Source organism: Caenorhabditis elegans, chromosome V (assembly GCF_000002985.6).
Source record: "Caenorhabditis elegans chromosome V".
Lineage (NCBI taxonomy): Eukaryota > Metazoa > Nematoda > Chromadorea > Rhabditida > Rhabditidae > Caenorhabditis > Caenorhabditis elegans.
In genome coordinates, this window is record NC_003283.11 from 6,067,313 (window position 1) to 6,080,542 (window position 13,230).

General features: G+C 30.9%; 1 protein-coding gene across 1 annotated transcript; it reads right to left on the minus strand.

The window, feature by feature from the left end:
- Positions 1 to 503: 503 nt before the first annotated feature.
- fbxa-214 (DUF38 domain-containing protein) lies at positions 504 to 2,756 on the minus strand (the record flags this gene model as incomplete). The annotated part of the gene is made up of 5 exons (NM_072171.5): positions 504 to 836; positions 958 to 1,594; positions 1,967 to 2,050; positions 2,538 to 2,693; positions 2,740 to 2,756. 5 exons carry the CDS (start codon positions 2,754 to 2,756, stop codon positions 504 to 506), a joined length of 1,227 nt encoding a protein of 408 aa, NP_504572.2.
- Positions 2,757 to 13,230: the final 10,474 nt, after the last annotated feature.

Sequence of the window (13,230 nt, forward strand, 5' to 3'; positions counted from 1 at the left end):
CGGAGAAAAGATGATTTTATTTTAATATCATGCTTCGTTGATGTTGATTTTCCAGTTATACTGATAAGGAAGGCGCATTTTGAAATACATAATATAAAAACAAAAGATCAGAGTTCAAAATCTACTTGGAAGCTCTTAAAACGCCTGGTGTGGCATAAAATATAGAACATTTTGTGCTGAAATACTCGCATTTCAACTGAATCAATTTTCATTGATGTTCTTTTTTCTTTTAATTAAAAAATTGAATTGTTGTAGTGATAACTATTTATTGGCTCAAAATGTCTATACTGCACCGGCGTTCTTCTTATTAATTTAAAGCAAATTTTCTAAAATTTTGATTAATTTTTCAGTCAGCTGACAAAGATACGGTCAAATGCTTCTGAGAACTCTGTGAATGAACATTGTCAGTTTGGAATGCGATTCATTGAAATACGATTTATTTCTTGAGCACGAGACAATGAAATAATCACAAAAGTTCACATTTTCCTTTTTGGAATCTTATTTCAATAAAAGCTTATTGGCATCTTATTTCGCAGCTTTTTGATCTTCAAGTATTTTTGACAGACGACTACGATGAATTCGTCCTCGTTAGTATGCAAACTAGCTTTGTAAATAGCATTGTCGTTTGATTCATCGGAGTTATCTTCATCTTCTTCATTATCTTCCGCCAAAAAATCCATATCAATTCCAACGTCGAAATCAATGGCAAGATTACTACCAACGTCTGAAGCTCCAGAATGTACACTAGTTTGGCCAAAGATACCGGCGATTTCACTCGGGTTTGGAATGGCTGCTCGGATCATGCCCATTCTCAAGGTTGAAGAGTTCACAATAGCCTGTAATTATAGTTAAGATTATCAATTGGGCTCCACGTAATAGGAGCGCGCTTGCACTTATACTCGAACACATATTATATTCTAGTGTTTAAGCCAATATGTCAACTCTTTGTTCACTTACATCGTGTATTTTCATAGCACCAGTGGTTGTAAGTTTCTCTACCGGTATATCGAAATGTGTCAAATGAATGATATTATCGATCGGCACAGAAAGATGATATGGTGCTTTTACTTTAACAATCTTCAATTGTTTCCAATGATCCGTTTTCATAATATACGAAAGTTGCGAATCGACGATATTGGCGTATAGATCGCTCAGTATTCCAGGTGTGAATGATTGCATCATCGTAGCAATTTCCTTGTTCAAAAATCCAGCAAACGAGACTGTGCAAATTCTACTGTTCTTCATCTTCTTGAAAGAGGTTTCGAGCAAATTCCAATTTGAATTTCTGATCTCTTCATCACGTACAAGTTTTAATTGAATGTAATCCACCTGATTATTGGGATTGTTGAACAATAATTCGACCTCTCTCATAGCAACCTCCAAATGGCTCGCTTCCTCTTTCCTTGACTTTCTATTTTTCGCAGATGTTGGGAATTGGTAGACGATACCATTTTCATCCGAGTAATCAATATAGAATACTTCGCTCTGTGCAATGGTACCGGTGTCAAAAATATCCAGGGCAATGGAACCCGTCTTCAAATCAAAATTGTCCACAAGGTCTCGGATACCAGTTGAAGTATTTCGCAGAATCGTCCTAAAATGTAAACTTCAATAAGTTTAGGACATTTAATTTTAAAGAGAAGTGAATGACCAGAAATTACTGAAACTCAAAGTTTGGGTACCTGGCAGGGATGTAAATCAAGAACATGGTCAAGTTTTCAAGCACCCTTCAAAGTTCAAGAAATGAACGAAAATGTTTGTTTTTTTTTCTAAAAAATATTGAGTTGGATTTGAGTTGGAGCAGAAACCTTTAAGCCTTTTCAAATCATCAAACAGAAAAGTTTCAAGCTTTTAAGCGCTTCGAGCTTCAATCGTTTACACCCCCGGCTCCTAGACTAACCTATATAACAAAGGAAACACGAGAAAACTTGTAGAAAGGGAGAAAACCACAGTTAAGTTTACTCACATTTTTTCATAATCCAGATTTCCAATGATTTTCTTCACAAGATCTATGGGAACATCAGACAGTTGGCGGGTTTTCTGGTCGAACCTGAAATATCTAGATGTAATTTTATATATTTTAATATCGAATGCAATTGTACTTTTCTGTGATCTTTTCAAGAGTTCTCTAATAACGATTCATTATGTGCTGATTCATTATGGGCTACATTTCTCATTAAAAAAAATTAACTCGCAAACTTGCGATAATCTTGCCCATTAAATAATCAAAAAGAATGTATATTTCTTGGAAAATTTGGAAATTTCTCCTCCGTAAGTATACAAGCTTCATAAATGGGCACTTTACCGTCTTAAAAGTTTAATTATAATAGATTTTAAAAGAAGGGACTTTAAGGATTCTCACATTTACGCTTGTAAATCGCAACAAGTTAGGCCTAACACCTTGATTGGCCAGAAGCAAAACATCAGTGCATGACTGACAGAGACTATAATCAAAATACTTGAACGAACTGCTTTGGTGCGCTATTTTTGAACATTTCATGGTAACTAGATTTTCGGCAGTGTCTGGAGTCACTTACTTGATTCCAGATTGTACGTTATCATTATTCAAATGATAATATAAGTAATCATATTCTCGATAGTCCATTGTTTCACATTCAAAAACTTTGCAAAACTTTTGATATGCTTCGTAAACTGGAGTATCGCAGATTTTCTCGTAGAGAATGTGCTCGTGTCTAAAATTTTTACGTTTAAGAGCATGAACTAGTATTTAAAACTTACAAGATACTAGAATTCATTGTCTGCCACCAAATATGCAAAAATAAAAAAATGCGCACTAAAAGGTAGGGCTGAAAATGTACTATTTCTGTAACTACGTGAAGCTTCTTGTACCTACTGAAATATTGTTAATATATTCTGAAAGAGCTTAAAATTTACTACAAAGTTTCTGAAAGACATTTCAAAAAAAAAATACTTTGAAGAGATTTATGAATTTTCAAAATTTGAAAAATTCACCTATTTTTGCCTATTGATGGTAGTTTTCATTAAATAATAAAATACGCACTAAAAGGTGGGGCTGAAATGTACTATTTCTGTAACTACGTAAAGCTTCTTGTACCTACTGGAATATTGTTAATATATTCTGAAAGAGCTTAAAATTTACTACAAAGTTTTTGAAAGACATTTCAAAAAAAACTACTTTGAAGAGATTTATGAATTTTCAAAGTTTGGAAAATCCATCTATTTTTGCCTATTAATGGTAGTTTTCATTAACTAATAAAATACGCACTAAAAGGTAGGGCTGAAAATGTACTATTTCAGTAACTACGTAAAGCTTCTTGTACCTACTGAAATATTGTTGGTAAATTCTGAATGAGCTTAAAATTTACTACAAAGTTTCTGAAAGACATTTCAAAAAAAAATTACTTTGAAGAGATTTATGAATTTTCAAAGTTTGGAAAATCCACCTATTTTGCTAATAAATGGTAGTTTTTTTGAATAATAAAATACCCACTAAAAGGTGGGGCTGAAAATGTACTATTTCTGTAACTACGTGAAGCTTCTTGTACCTACTGAAATATTGTTAATATATTCTGAAAGAGCTTAAAATTTACTACAAAGTTTCTGAAAGACATTTCAAAAAAAATTACTTTGAAGAGATTTATGAATTTTCAAAGTTTGAAAAATCCACCTATTTTTGACTATTGATGGTAGTTTTCATTAACTAATAAAATACGCACTAAAAGGTGGGGCTGAAAATGTACTATTTCAGTAACTACGTAAAGCTTCTTGTACCTACTGAAATATTGTTGGTAAATTCTAAATGAGCTTAAAATTTACTACAAAGTTTCTGAAAGACATTTCAAAAAAAATTACTTTGAAGAGATTTATGAATTTTCAAAATTTGAAAAATTCACCTATTTTTGCCTATTGATGGTAGTTTTCATTAAATAATAAAATACGCACTAAAAGGTGGGGCTGAAAATGTACTATTTCTGTAACTAAGTGAAGCTTCTTGTACCTACTGAAATATTGTTAATATATTCTGAAAGAGCTTAAAATTTACTACAAAGTTTCTGAAAGACATTTCAAAAAAAATTACTTTGAAGAGATTTATGAATTTTCAAAATTTGAAAAATTCACCTATTTTTGCCTATTGATGGTAGTTTTCATTAAATAATAAAATACGCACTAAAAGGTGGGGCTGAAAATGTACTATTTCTGTAACTACGTGAAGCTTCTTGTACCTACTGAAATATCATTACTTATATATAAAAAAATAATTCCGTTTGTTCCATAGTTTGTAGTCTATGTAGTCTTTGTAGTCTGTGACGTCACACCCAAAGTCACTGAGAATTGTGGGCGGGGTCTGTCATCCTTCGCGGTGAGACCCATCGTGGCGAGACCCATCGTGGTGAGACCCATCGTGGCGAGACCCATCGTGGTGAGACCCATCGTGGTGAGACCCGTCGTGGCGAGACCCATCGTGGTGAGACCCATCGTGGCGAGACCCTTCGTGGTGAGACCCGTCGTGGTGAGACCCATCGTGGTGAGACCCGTCGTGGCGAGACCCATCGTGGTGAGACCCATCGTGGTGAGACCCGTCGTGGTGAGACCCATCGTGGTAAAACCCATCGTGGCGAGACCCATCGTGGTGAGACCCATCGTGGTGAGACCCGTCGTGGTGAGACCCATCGTGGTGAGACCCGTCGTGGTAAGACCCAAAATTTTGGCGGGAAATTTAAATTTTCTGTGAAAAATATTTTGGCGGGAAATTTAAATTTTCTGTGAAAAATATTTTGGCGGGAAATTTTAATTTTCTGTGAAAAATATTTTGGCGGGAAATTCAAATTTTCTGAGAAAAATATTTTGGCGGGAAATTTAAATTTTCTGTGAAAAATATTTTGGCGGGAAATTTAAATTTTCTGTGAAAAATATTTTGGCGGGAAATTCAAATTTTCTGAGAAAAATATTTTGGCGGGAAATTTAAATTTTCTGTGAAAAATATTTCCAGAACTTTCTAGAAAAATTGGGAAAAGTCTGGAATGTTCCAGAACTTTCTAGAAAAATCGGGAAAATTCTGGAATGTTCCAGAACTTTCTAGAAAAATCGGGAAAATTCTGGAATGTTCCAGAACTTTCTAGAAAAATTGGGAAAAGTCTGGAATGTTCCAGAACTTTCTAGAAAAATCGGGAAAATTCTGGAATGTTCCAGAACTTTCTAGAAAAATTGAGAAAATTCTGGAATGTTCCAGAACTTTCTAGAAAAATCGGGAAAATTCTGGAATGTTCCAGAACTTTCTAGAAAAATTGGGAAAATTCTGGAATGTTCCAGAACTTTCTAGAAAAATCGGGAAAATTCTGGAATGTTCCAGAACTTTCTAGAAAAATCGGGAAAATTCTGGAATGTTCCAGAACTTTCTAGAAAAATCGAGAAAATTCTGGAATGTTCCAGAACTTTCTAGAAAAATCGAGAAAATTCTGGAATGTTCCAGAACTTTCTAGAAAAATCGAGAAAATTCTGGAATGTTCCAGAACTTTCTAGAAAAATTGGAAAATGTTTGGAATGTTCCGAAAAATTGAGCTTAGAGCTTTAGAAGAGGTAGTTATTTGGGAGTTGATGGGGGATCAAGTCAAGGTACTGTAGTGGTACTATAGGGGTACTGTCGGTATACGGTAGGGTTACTGTAGTTTTGGAAAAATCGGCATTTCGGCCTTTGAAGAGGTATTGGGTTAGGAGTCGGTGGAGGATAATGTCAAGGTACTGTAATGGTATTGTAAGGTTACTGTTGGTCAAAAAGTAACAGAAAGTTTTCATACTGTCTGTGAATTTTTGAAAAATGCATGTCGTAGAAAAATACATACATGTAACAGTGCCAGTAAACCGCGTTTCAAGTTTTTTTTTTTTCATGATGAGAAATTTTTTGAGTGATTGAAGGTATGTGTGTCAAATACTTTTAATGGTGCCAGTCGTTGCCCGCGCCGTAGGCGCGGTCAGCGGCTGGTTGTTAATATATTCTGAAAGAGCTTAAAATTTACTACAAAGTTTCTGAAAGACATTTCAAAAAAAATTACTTTGAAGAGATTTATGAATTTTCAAAGTTTGAAAAATCCACCTATTTTTGCCTATTGATGGTAGTTTTCATTAAATAATAAAATACGCACTAAAAGGTAGGGCTGAAAATGTACTATTTCTGTAACTACGTGAAGCTTCGTGTACCTACTGAAATATTGTTAATATATTCTGAAAGAGCTTAAAATTTACTACAAAGTTTCTGAAAGACATTTCAAAAAAAATTACTTTGAAGAGATTTATGAATTTTCAAAGTTTGAAAAATCCATCTATTTTTCCTATTAATGGTAGTTTTCATTAACTAATAAAATACGCACTAAAAGGTAGGGCTGAAAATGTACTATTTCTGTAACTACGTGAAGCTTCTTGTACCTACTGAAATATTGTTAATATATTCTGAAAGAGCTTAAAAATTACTACAAAGTTTCTGAAAGACATTTCAAATAAAATTACTTTGAAGAGATTTATGAATTTTCAAAGTTTAAAAAATCCACCTATTTTTGCCTATTAGTGGTAGTTTTCATTAACTAATAAAATACGCACTAAAAGGTAGGGCTGAAAATGTACTATTTCTGTAACTACGTGAAGCTTCTTGTACCTACTGAAATATTGTTAATATATTCTGACAGAGCTTAAAATTTACTACAAAGTTTCTGAAAGACATTTCAAAAAAAATTACTTTGAAGAGATTTATGAATTTTCAAAGTTTGGAAAATCCATCTATTTTTGCCTATTAATGGTAGTTTTCATTAACTAATAAAATACGCACTAAAAGGTAGGGCTGAAAATGTACTATTTCTGTAACTACGTGAAGCTTCTTGTACCTACTGAAATATTGTTAATATATTCTGAAAAAGCTTAAAATTTACTACAAAGTTTCTGAAAGACATTTCAAAAAAAATTACTTTGAAGAGATTTATGAATGGTCAAAATCTGAAAAATCCACCTATTTTTGCCTATTGATGGTAGTTTTCATTAAATAATAAAATACGCACTAAAAGGTAGGGCTGAAAATGTACTATTTCTGTAACTAAGTGAAGCTTCTTGTACCTACTGAAATATTGTTAATATATTCTGAAAGAGCTTAAAATTTACTACAAAGTTTCTGAAAGACATCTCAAAAAAAATTACTTTGAAGAGATTTATGAATTTTCAAAGTTTGGAAAATCCATCTATTTTTGCCTATTAATGGTAGTTTTCATTAACTAATAAAATACGCACTAAAAGGTGGGGCTGAAAATCTACTATTTCTGTAACTAAGTGAAGCTTCTTGTACCTACTGAAATATTGTTAATATATTCTGAAAGAGCTTAAAATTTACTACAAAGTTTCTGAAAGACATTTCAAAAAAAAAATACTTTGAAGAGATTTATGAATTTTCAAAATTTGAAAAATTCACCTATTTTTGCCTATTGATGGTAGTTTTCATTAAATAATAAAATACGCACTAAAAGGTGGGGCTGAAAATGTACTATTTCTGTAACTACGTGAAGCTTCTTGTACCTACTGAAATATTGTTAATATATTCTGAAAGAGCTTAAAATTTACTACAAAGTTTCTGAAAGACATTTCAAATAAAATTACTTTGAAGAGATTTATGAATTTTCAAAGTTTAAAAAATCCACCTATTTTTGCCTATTGATGGTAGTTTTCATTAACTAATAAAATACGCCTAAAAGGTGGGGCTGAAAATGTACTATTTCTGTAACTAAGTGAAGCTTCTTGTACCTACTGAAATATTGTTAATATATTCTGAAAGAGCTTAAAATTTACTACAAAGTTTCTGAAAGACATTTCAAAAAAAATTACTTTGAAGAGATTTATGAATTTTCAAAAATTGAAAAATCCACCTATTTTTGCCTATTGATGGTAGTTTTCATTAAATAATAAAATACGCACTAAAAGGTAGGGCTGAAAATGTACTATTTCTGTAACTACGTGAAGCTTCTTGTACCTACTGAAATATTGTTAATATATTCTGAAAGAGCTTAAAATTTACTACAAAGTTTCTTAAAGTCATTTCAAAAAAAATTACTTTGAAGAGATTTATGAATTTTCAAAGTTTGAAAAATCCACCTATTTTTGCCTATTAATGGTAGTTTTCATTAACTAATAAAATACGCACTAAAAGGTAGGGCTGAAAATGTACTATTTCTGTAACTACGTGAAGCTTCTTGTACCTACTGAAATATTGTTAATATATTCTGAAAGAGCTTAAAATTTACTACAAAGTTTCTGAAAGACATTTCAAAAAAAATTACTTTGAAGAGATTTATGAATTTTCAAAAATTGAAAAATCCACCTATTTTTGCCTATTGATGGTAGTTTTCATTAAATAATAAAATACGCACTAAAAGGTAGGGCTGAAAATGTACTATTTCAGTAACTACGTGAAGCTTCTTGTACCTACTGAAATATTGTTAATATATTCTGAAAGAGCTTAAAATTTACTACAAAGTTTCTTAAAGTCATTTCAAAAAAAATTACTTTGAAGAGATTTATGAATTTTCAAAGTTTGAAAAATCCACCTATTTTTGCCTATTAATGGTAGTTTTCATTAACTAATAAAATACGCACTAAAAGGTAGGGCTGAAAATGTACTATTTTTGTAACTACGTGAAGCTTCTTGTACCTACTGGAATATTGTTAATATATTCTGAAAGAGCTTAAAATTTACTACAAAGTTTCTGAAAGACATTTCAAAAAAAATTACTTTGAAGAGATTTATGAATTTTCAAAATTTGAAAAATCCACCTATTTTTGCCTATTGATGGTAGTTTTCATTAAATAATAAAATACGCACTAAAAGGTAGGGCTGAAAATGTACTATTTCTGTAACTACGTGAAGCTTCTTGTACCTACTGAAATATTGTTAATATATTCTGAAAGAGCTTAAAATTTACTACAAAGTTTCTTAAAGTCATTTCAAAAAAAATTACTTTGAAGAGATTTATGAATTTTCAAAGTTTGAGAAATCCACCTATTTTTGCCTATTAATGGTAGTTTTCATTAACTAATAAAATACGCACTAAAAGGTAGGGCTGAAAATGTACTATTTCTGTAACTACGTGAAGCTTCTTGTACCTACTGAAATATTGTTAATATATTCTGAAAAAGCTTAAAATTTACTACAAAGTTTCTGAAAGACATTTCAAAAAAAATTACTTTGAAGAGATTTATGAATTTTCAAAGTTTGAAAAATCCACCTATTTTTGCCTATTAATGGTAGTTTTCATTAACTAATAAAATACGCACTAAAAGGTGGGGCTGAAAAGTGTACTATTTCTGTAACTACGTGAGAGCTTCTTGTACCTACGGAAATATTGTTAATATAGTCTGAGAAGAGCTTAGAAGTTAGCTACAGAGTTTCTGAAAGACATTTCAAATAAAATTACTTTGAGAGAGATTTATGAATTTTCAAAGTTTAAAAAATCCACCTATTTTTGCCTATTAATGGTAGTTTTCATTAACTAATAAAATACGCACTAAAAGGTGGGGCTGAAAATGTACTATTTCTGTAACTAAGTGAAGCTTCTTGTACCTACTGAAATATTGTTAATATATTCTGAAAGAGCTTAAAATTTACTACAAAGTTTCTGAAAGACATTTCAAAAAAAATTACTTTGAGGAGATCGAGCACGTTTCCGAGTTCGTGGACTCCGCCGATTCCTGCCTAGTTGTTGGTAGCCGCCCTCAATTCCTCACATCCGCCCTGCCGGGTGCGGCTGGTGATGTGCCAGTTGTGCATCTACGGTGAGCTTCCTCACCCTACTGGCGTAGCGCTTCACAGCCCGCGATCGAGTCGAGAATCCAGTCGTGCGTGTCTGAAAGACATTTCAAAAAAAATTACTTTGAAGAGATTTATGAATTTTCAAAGTTTGGAAAATCCATCTATTTTTGCCTATTAATGGTAGTTTTCATTAACTAATAAAATACGCACTAAAAGGTGGGGCTGAAAATGTACTATTTCTGTAACTACGTGAAGCTTCTTGTACCTACTGAAATATTGTTAATATATTCTGAAAGAACTTAAAATTTACTACAAAGTTTCTGAAAGACATTTCAGATAAAATTACTTTGAAGAGATTTATGAATTTTCAAAGTTTGAAAAATCCACCTATTTTTGCCTATTGATGGTAGTTTTCATTAAATAATAAAATACGCACTAAAAGGTAGGGCTGAACATGTACTATTCTTGTAACTACGTGAAGCTTCTTGTACCTACTGAAATATTGTTAATATATTCTGAAAGAGCTTAAAATTTACTACAAAGTTTCTGAAAGACATTTCAAAAAAATTACTTTGAAGAGATTTATGAATTTTCAAAGTTTGGAAAATCCACCTATTTTTGCCTATTGATGGTAGTTTTCATTAAATAATAAAATACGCACTAAAAGGTAGGGCTGAAAATGTACTATTTCTGTAACTACGTGAAGCTTCTTGTACCTACTGAAATATTGTTAATATATTCTGAAAGAACTTAAAATTTACTACAAAGTTTCTGAAAGACATTTCAAATAAAATTACTTTGAAGAGATTTATGAATTTTCAAAGTTTAAAAAATCCACCTATTTTTGCCTATTAATGGTAGTTTTCATTAACTAATAAAATACGCACTAAAAGGTGGGGCTGAAAATGTACTATTTCTGTAACTAAGTGAAGCTTCTTGTACCTACTGAAATATTGTTAATATATTCTGAAAGAGCTTAAAATTTACTACAAAGTTTCTGAAAGACATTTCAAAAAAAATTACTTTGAAGAGATTTATGAATTTTCAAAGTTTGGAAAATCCACCTATTTTGCTTATAAATGGTAGTTTTCATTAACTAATAAAATACGCACTAAAAGGTAGGGCTGAAAATGTACTATTTCAGTAACTACGTGAAGCTTCTTGTACCTACTGAAATATTGTTGGTAAATTCTAAATGAGCTTAAAATTTACTACAAAGTTTCTGAAAGACATTTCAAAAAAAATTACTTTGAAGAGATTTATGAATTTTCAAAGTGTGAAAAATCCACCTATTTTTGCCCTATTAATGGTAGTTTTCATTAAATAATAAAATACGCACTAAAAGGTAGGGCTGAAAATGTACTATTTCTGTAACTACGTGAAGCTTCTTGTACCTACTGGAATATTGTTAATATATTCTGAAAGAGCTTAAAATTTACTACAAAGTTTCTGAAAGACATTTCAAAAAAAATTACTTTGAAGAGATTTATGAATTTTCAAAGTTTGGAAAATCCATCTATTTTTGCCTATTAATGGTAGTTTTCATTAACTAATAAAATACGCACTAAAAGGTGGGGCTGAAAATGTACTATTTCTGTAACTACGTGAAGCTTCTTGTACCTACTGAAATATCGTTAATATATTCTGAAAGAGCTTAAAATTTACTACAAAGTTTCTGAAAGACATTTCAAATAAAATTACTTTGAAGAGATTTATGAATTTTCAAAGTTTACAAAATCCATCTATTTTTGCCTATTAATGGTAGTTTTCCATTAACTAATAAAATACGCACTAAAAGGTAGGGCTGAAAATGTACTATTTCTGTAACTACGTGAAGCTTCTTGTACCTACTGAAATATTGTTAATATATTCTAAAAGAGCTTAAAATTTACTACAAAGTTTCTGAAAGACATTTCAAAAAAAAGTACTTTGAAGAGATTTATGAATTTTCAAAGTTTGGAAAATCCACCTATTTTGCTTATAAATGGTAGTTTTTTTGAATAATAAAATACGCACTAAAAGGTGGGGCTGAAAATGTACTATTTCTGTAACTACGTGAAGCTTCTTGTACCTACTGAAATATTGTTAATATATTCTGAAAGAGCTTAAAATTTACTACAAAGTTTCTGAAAGACATTTCAAAAAAAATTACTTTGAAGAGATTTATGAATTTTCAAAGTTTGGAAAATCCATCTATTTTTGCCTATTAATGGTAGTTTTCATTAACTAATAAAATACGCACTAAAAGGTAGGGCTGAAAATGTACTATTTCAGTAACTACGTGAAGCTTCTTGTACCTACTGGAATATTGTTGGTAAATTCTAAATGAGCTTAAAATTTACTACAAAGTTTCTGAAAGACATTTCAAAAAAAATTACTTTGAAGAGATTTATGAATTTTCAAAATTTGAAAAATCCACCTATTTTTGCCTATTAATGGTAGTTTTCATTAACTAATAAAATACGCACTAAAAGGTAGGGCTGAAAATGTACTATTTTTGTAACTACGTGAAGCTTCTTGTACCTACTGGAATATTGTTAATATATTCTGAAAGAGCTTAAAATTTACTACAAAGTTTCTGAAAGACATTTCAAAAAAAATTACTTTGAAGAGATTTATGAATTTTCAAAATTTGAAAAATCCACCTATTTTTGCCTATTAATGGTAGTTTTCATTAACTAATAAAATACGCACTAAAAGGTAGGGCTGAAAATGTACTATTTCTGTAACTACGTGAAGCTTCGTGTACCTACTGAAATATTGTTAATATATTCTGAAAGAGCTTAAAATTTACTACAAAGTTTCTGAAAGACATTTCAAAAAAAATTACTTTGAAGAGATTTATGAATTTTCAAAGTTTGGAAAATCCATCTATTTTTGCCTATTAATGGTAGTTTTCATTAACTAATAAAATACGCACTAAAAGGTGGGGCTGAAAATGTACTATTTCAGTAACTACGTAAAGCTTCTTGTACCTACTGAAATATTGTTGGTAAATTCTAAATGAGCTTAAAATTTACTACAAAGTTTCTGAAAGACATTTCAAAAAAAATTACTTTGAAGAGATTTATGAATTTTCAAAATTTGAAAAATCCACCTATTTTTGCCTATTAATGGTAGTTTTCATTAACTAATAAAATACGCACTAAAAGGTGGGGCTGAAAATCTACTATTTCTGTAACTAAGTGAAGCTTCTTGTACCTACTGAAATATTGTTAATATATTCTGAAAGAGCTTAAAATTTACTACAAAGTTTCTGAAAGACATTTCAAAAAAAATTACTTTGAAGAGATTTATGAATTTTCAAAGTTTGGAAAATCCATCTATTTTTGCCTATTAATGGTAGTTTTCATTAACTAATTAAATACGCACTAAAAGGTGGGGCTGAAAATCTACTATTTCTGTAACTAAGTGAAGCTTCTTGTACCTACTGAAATATTGTTAATATATTCTGAAAGAGCTTAAAATTT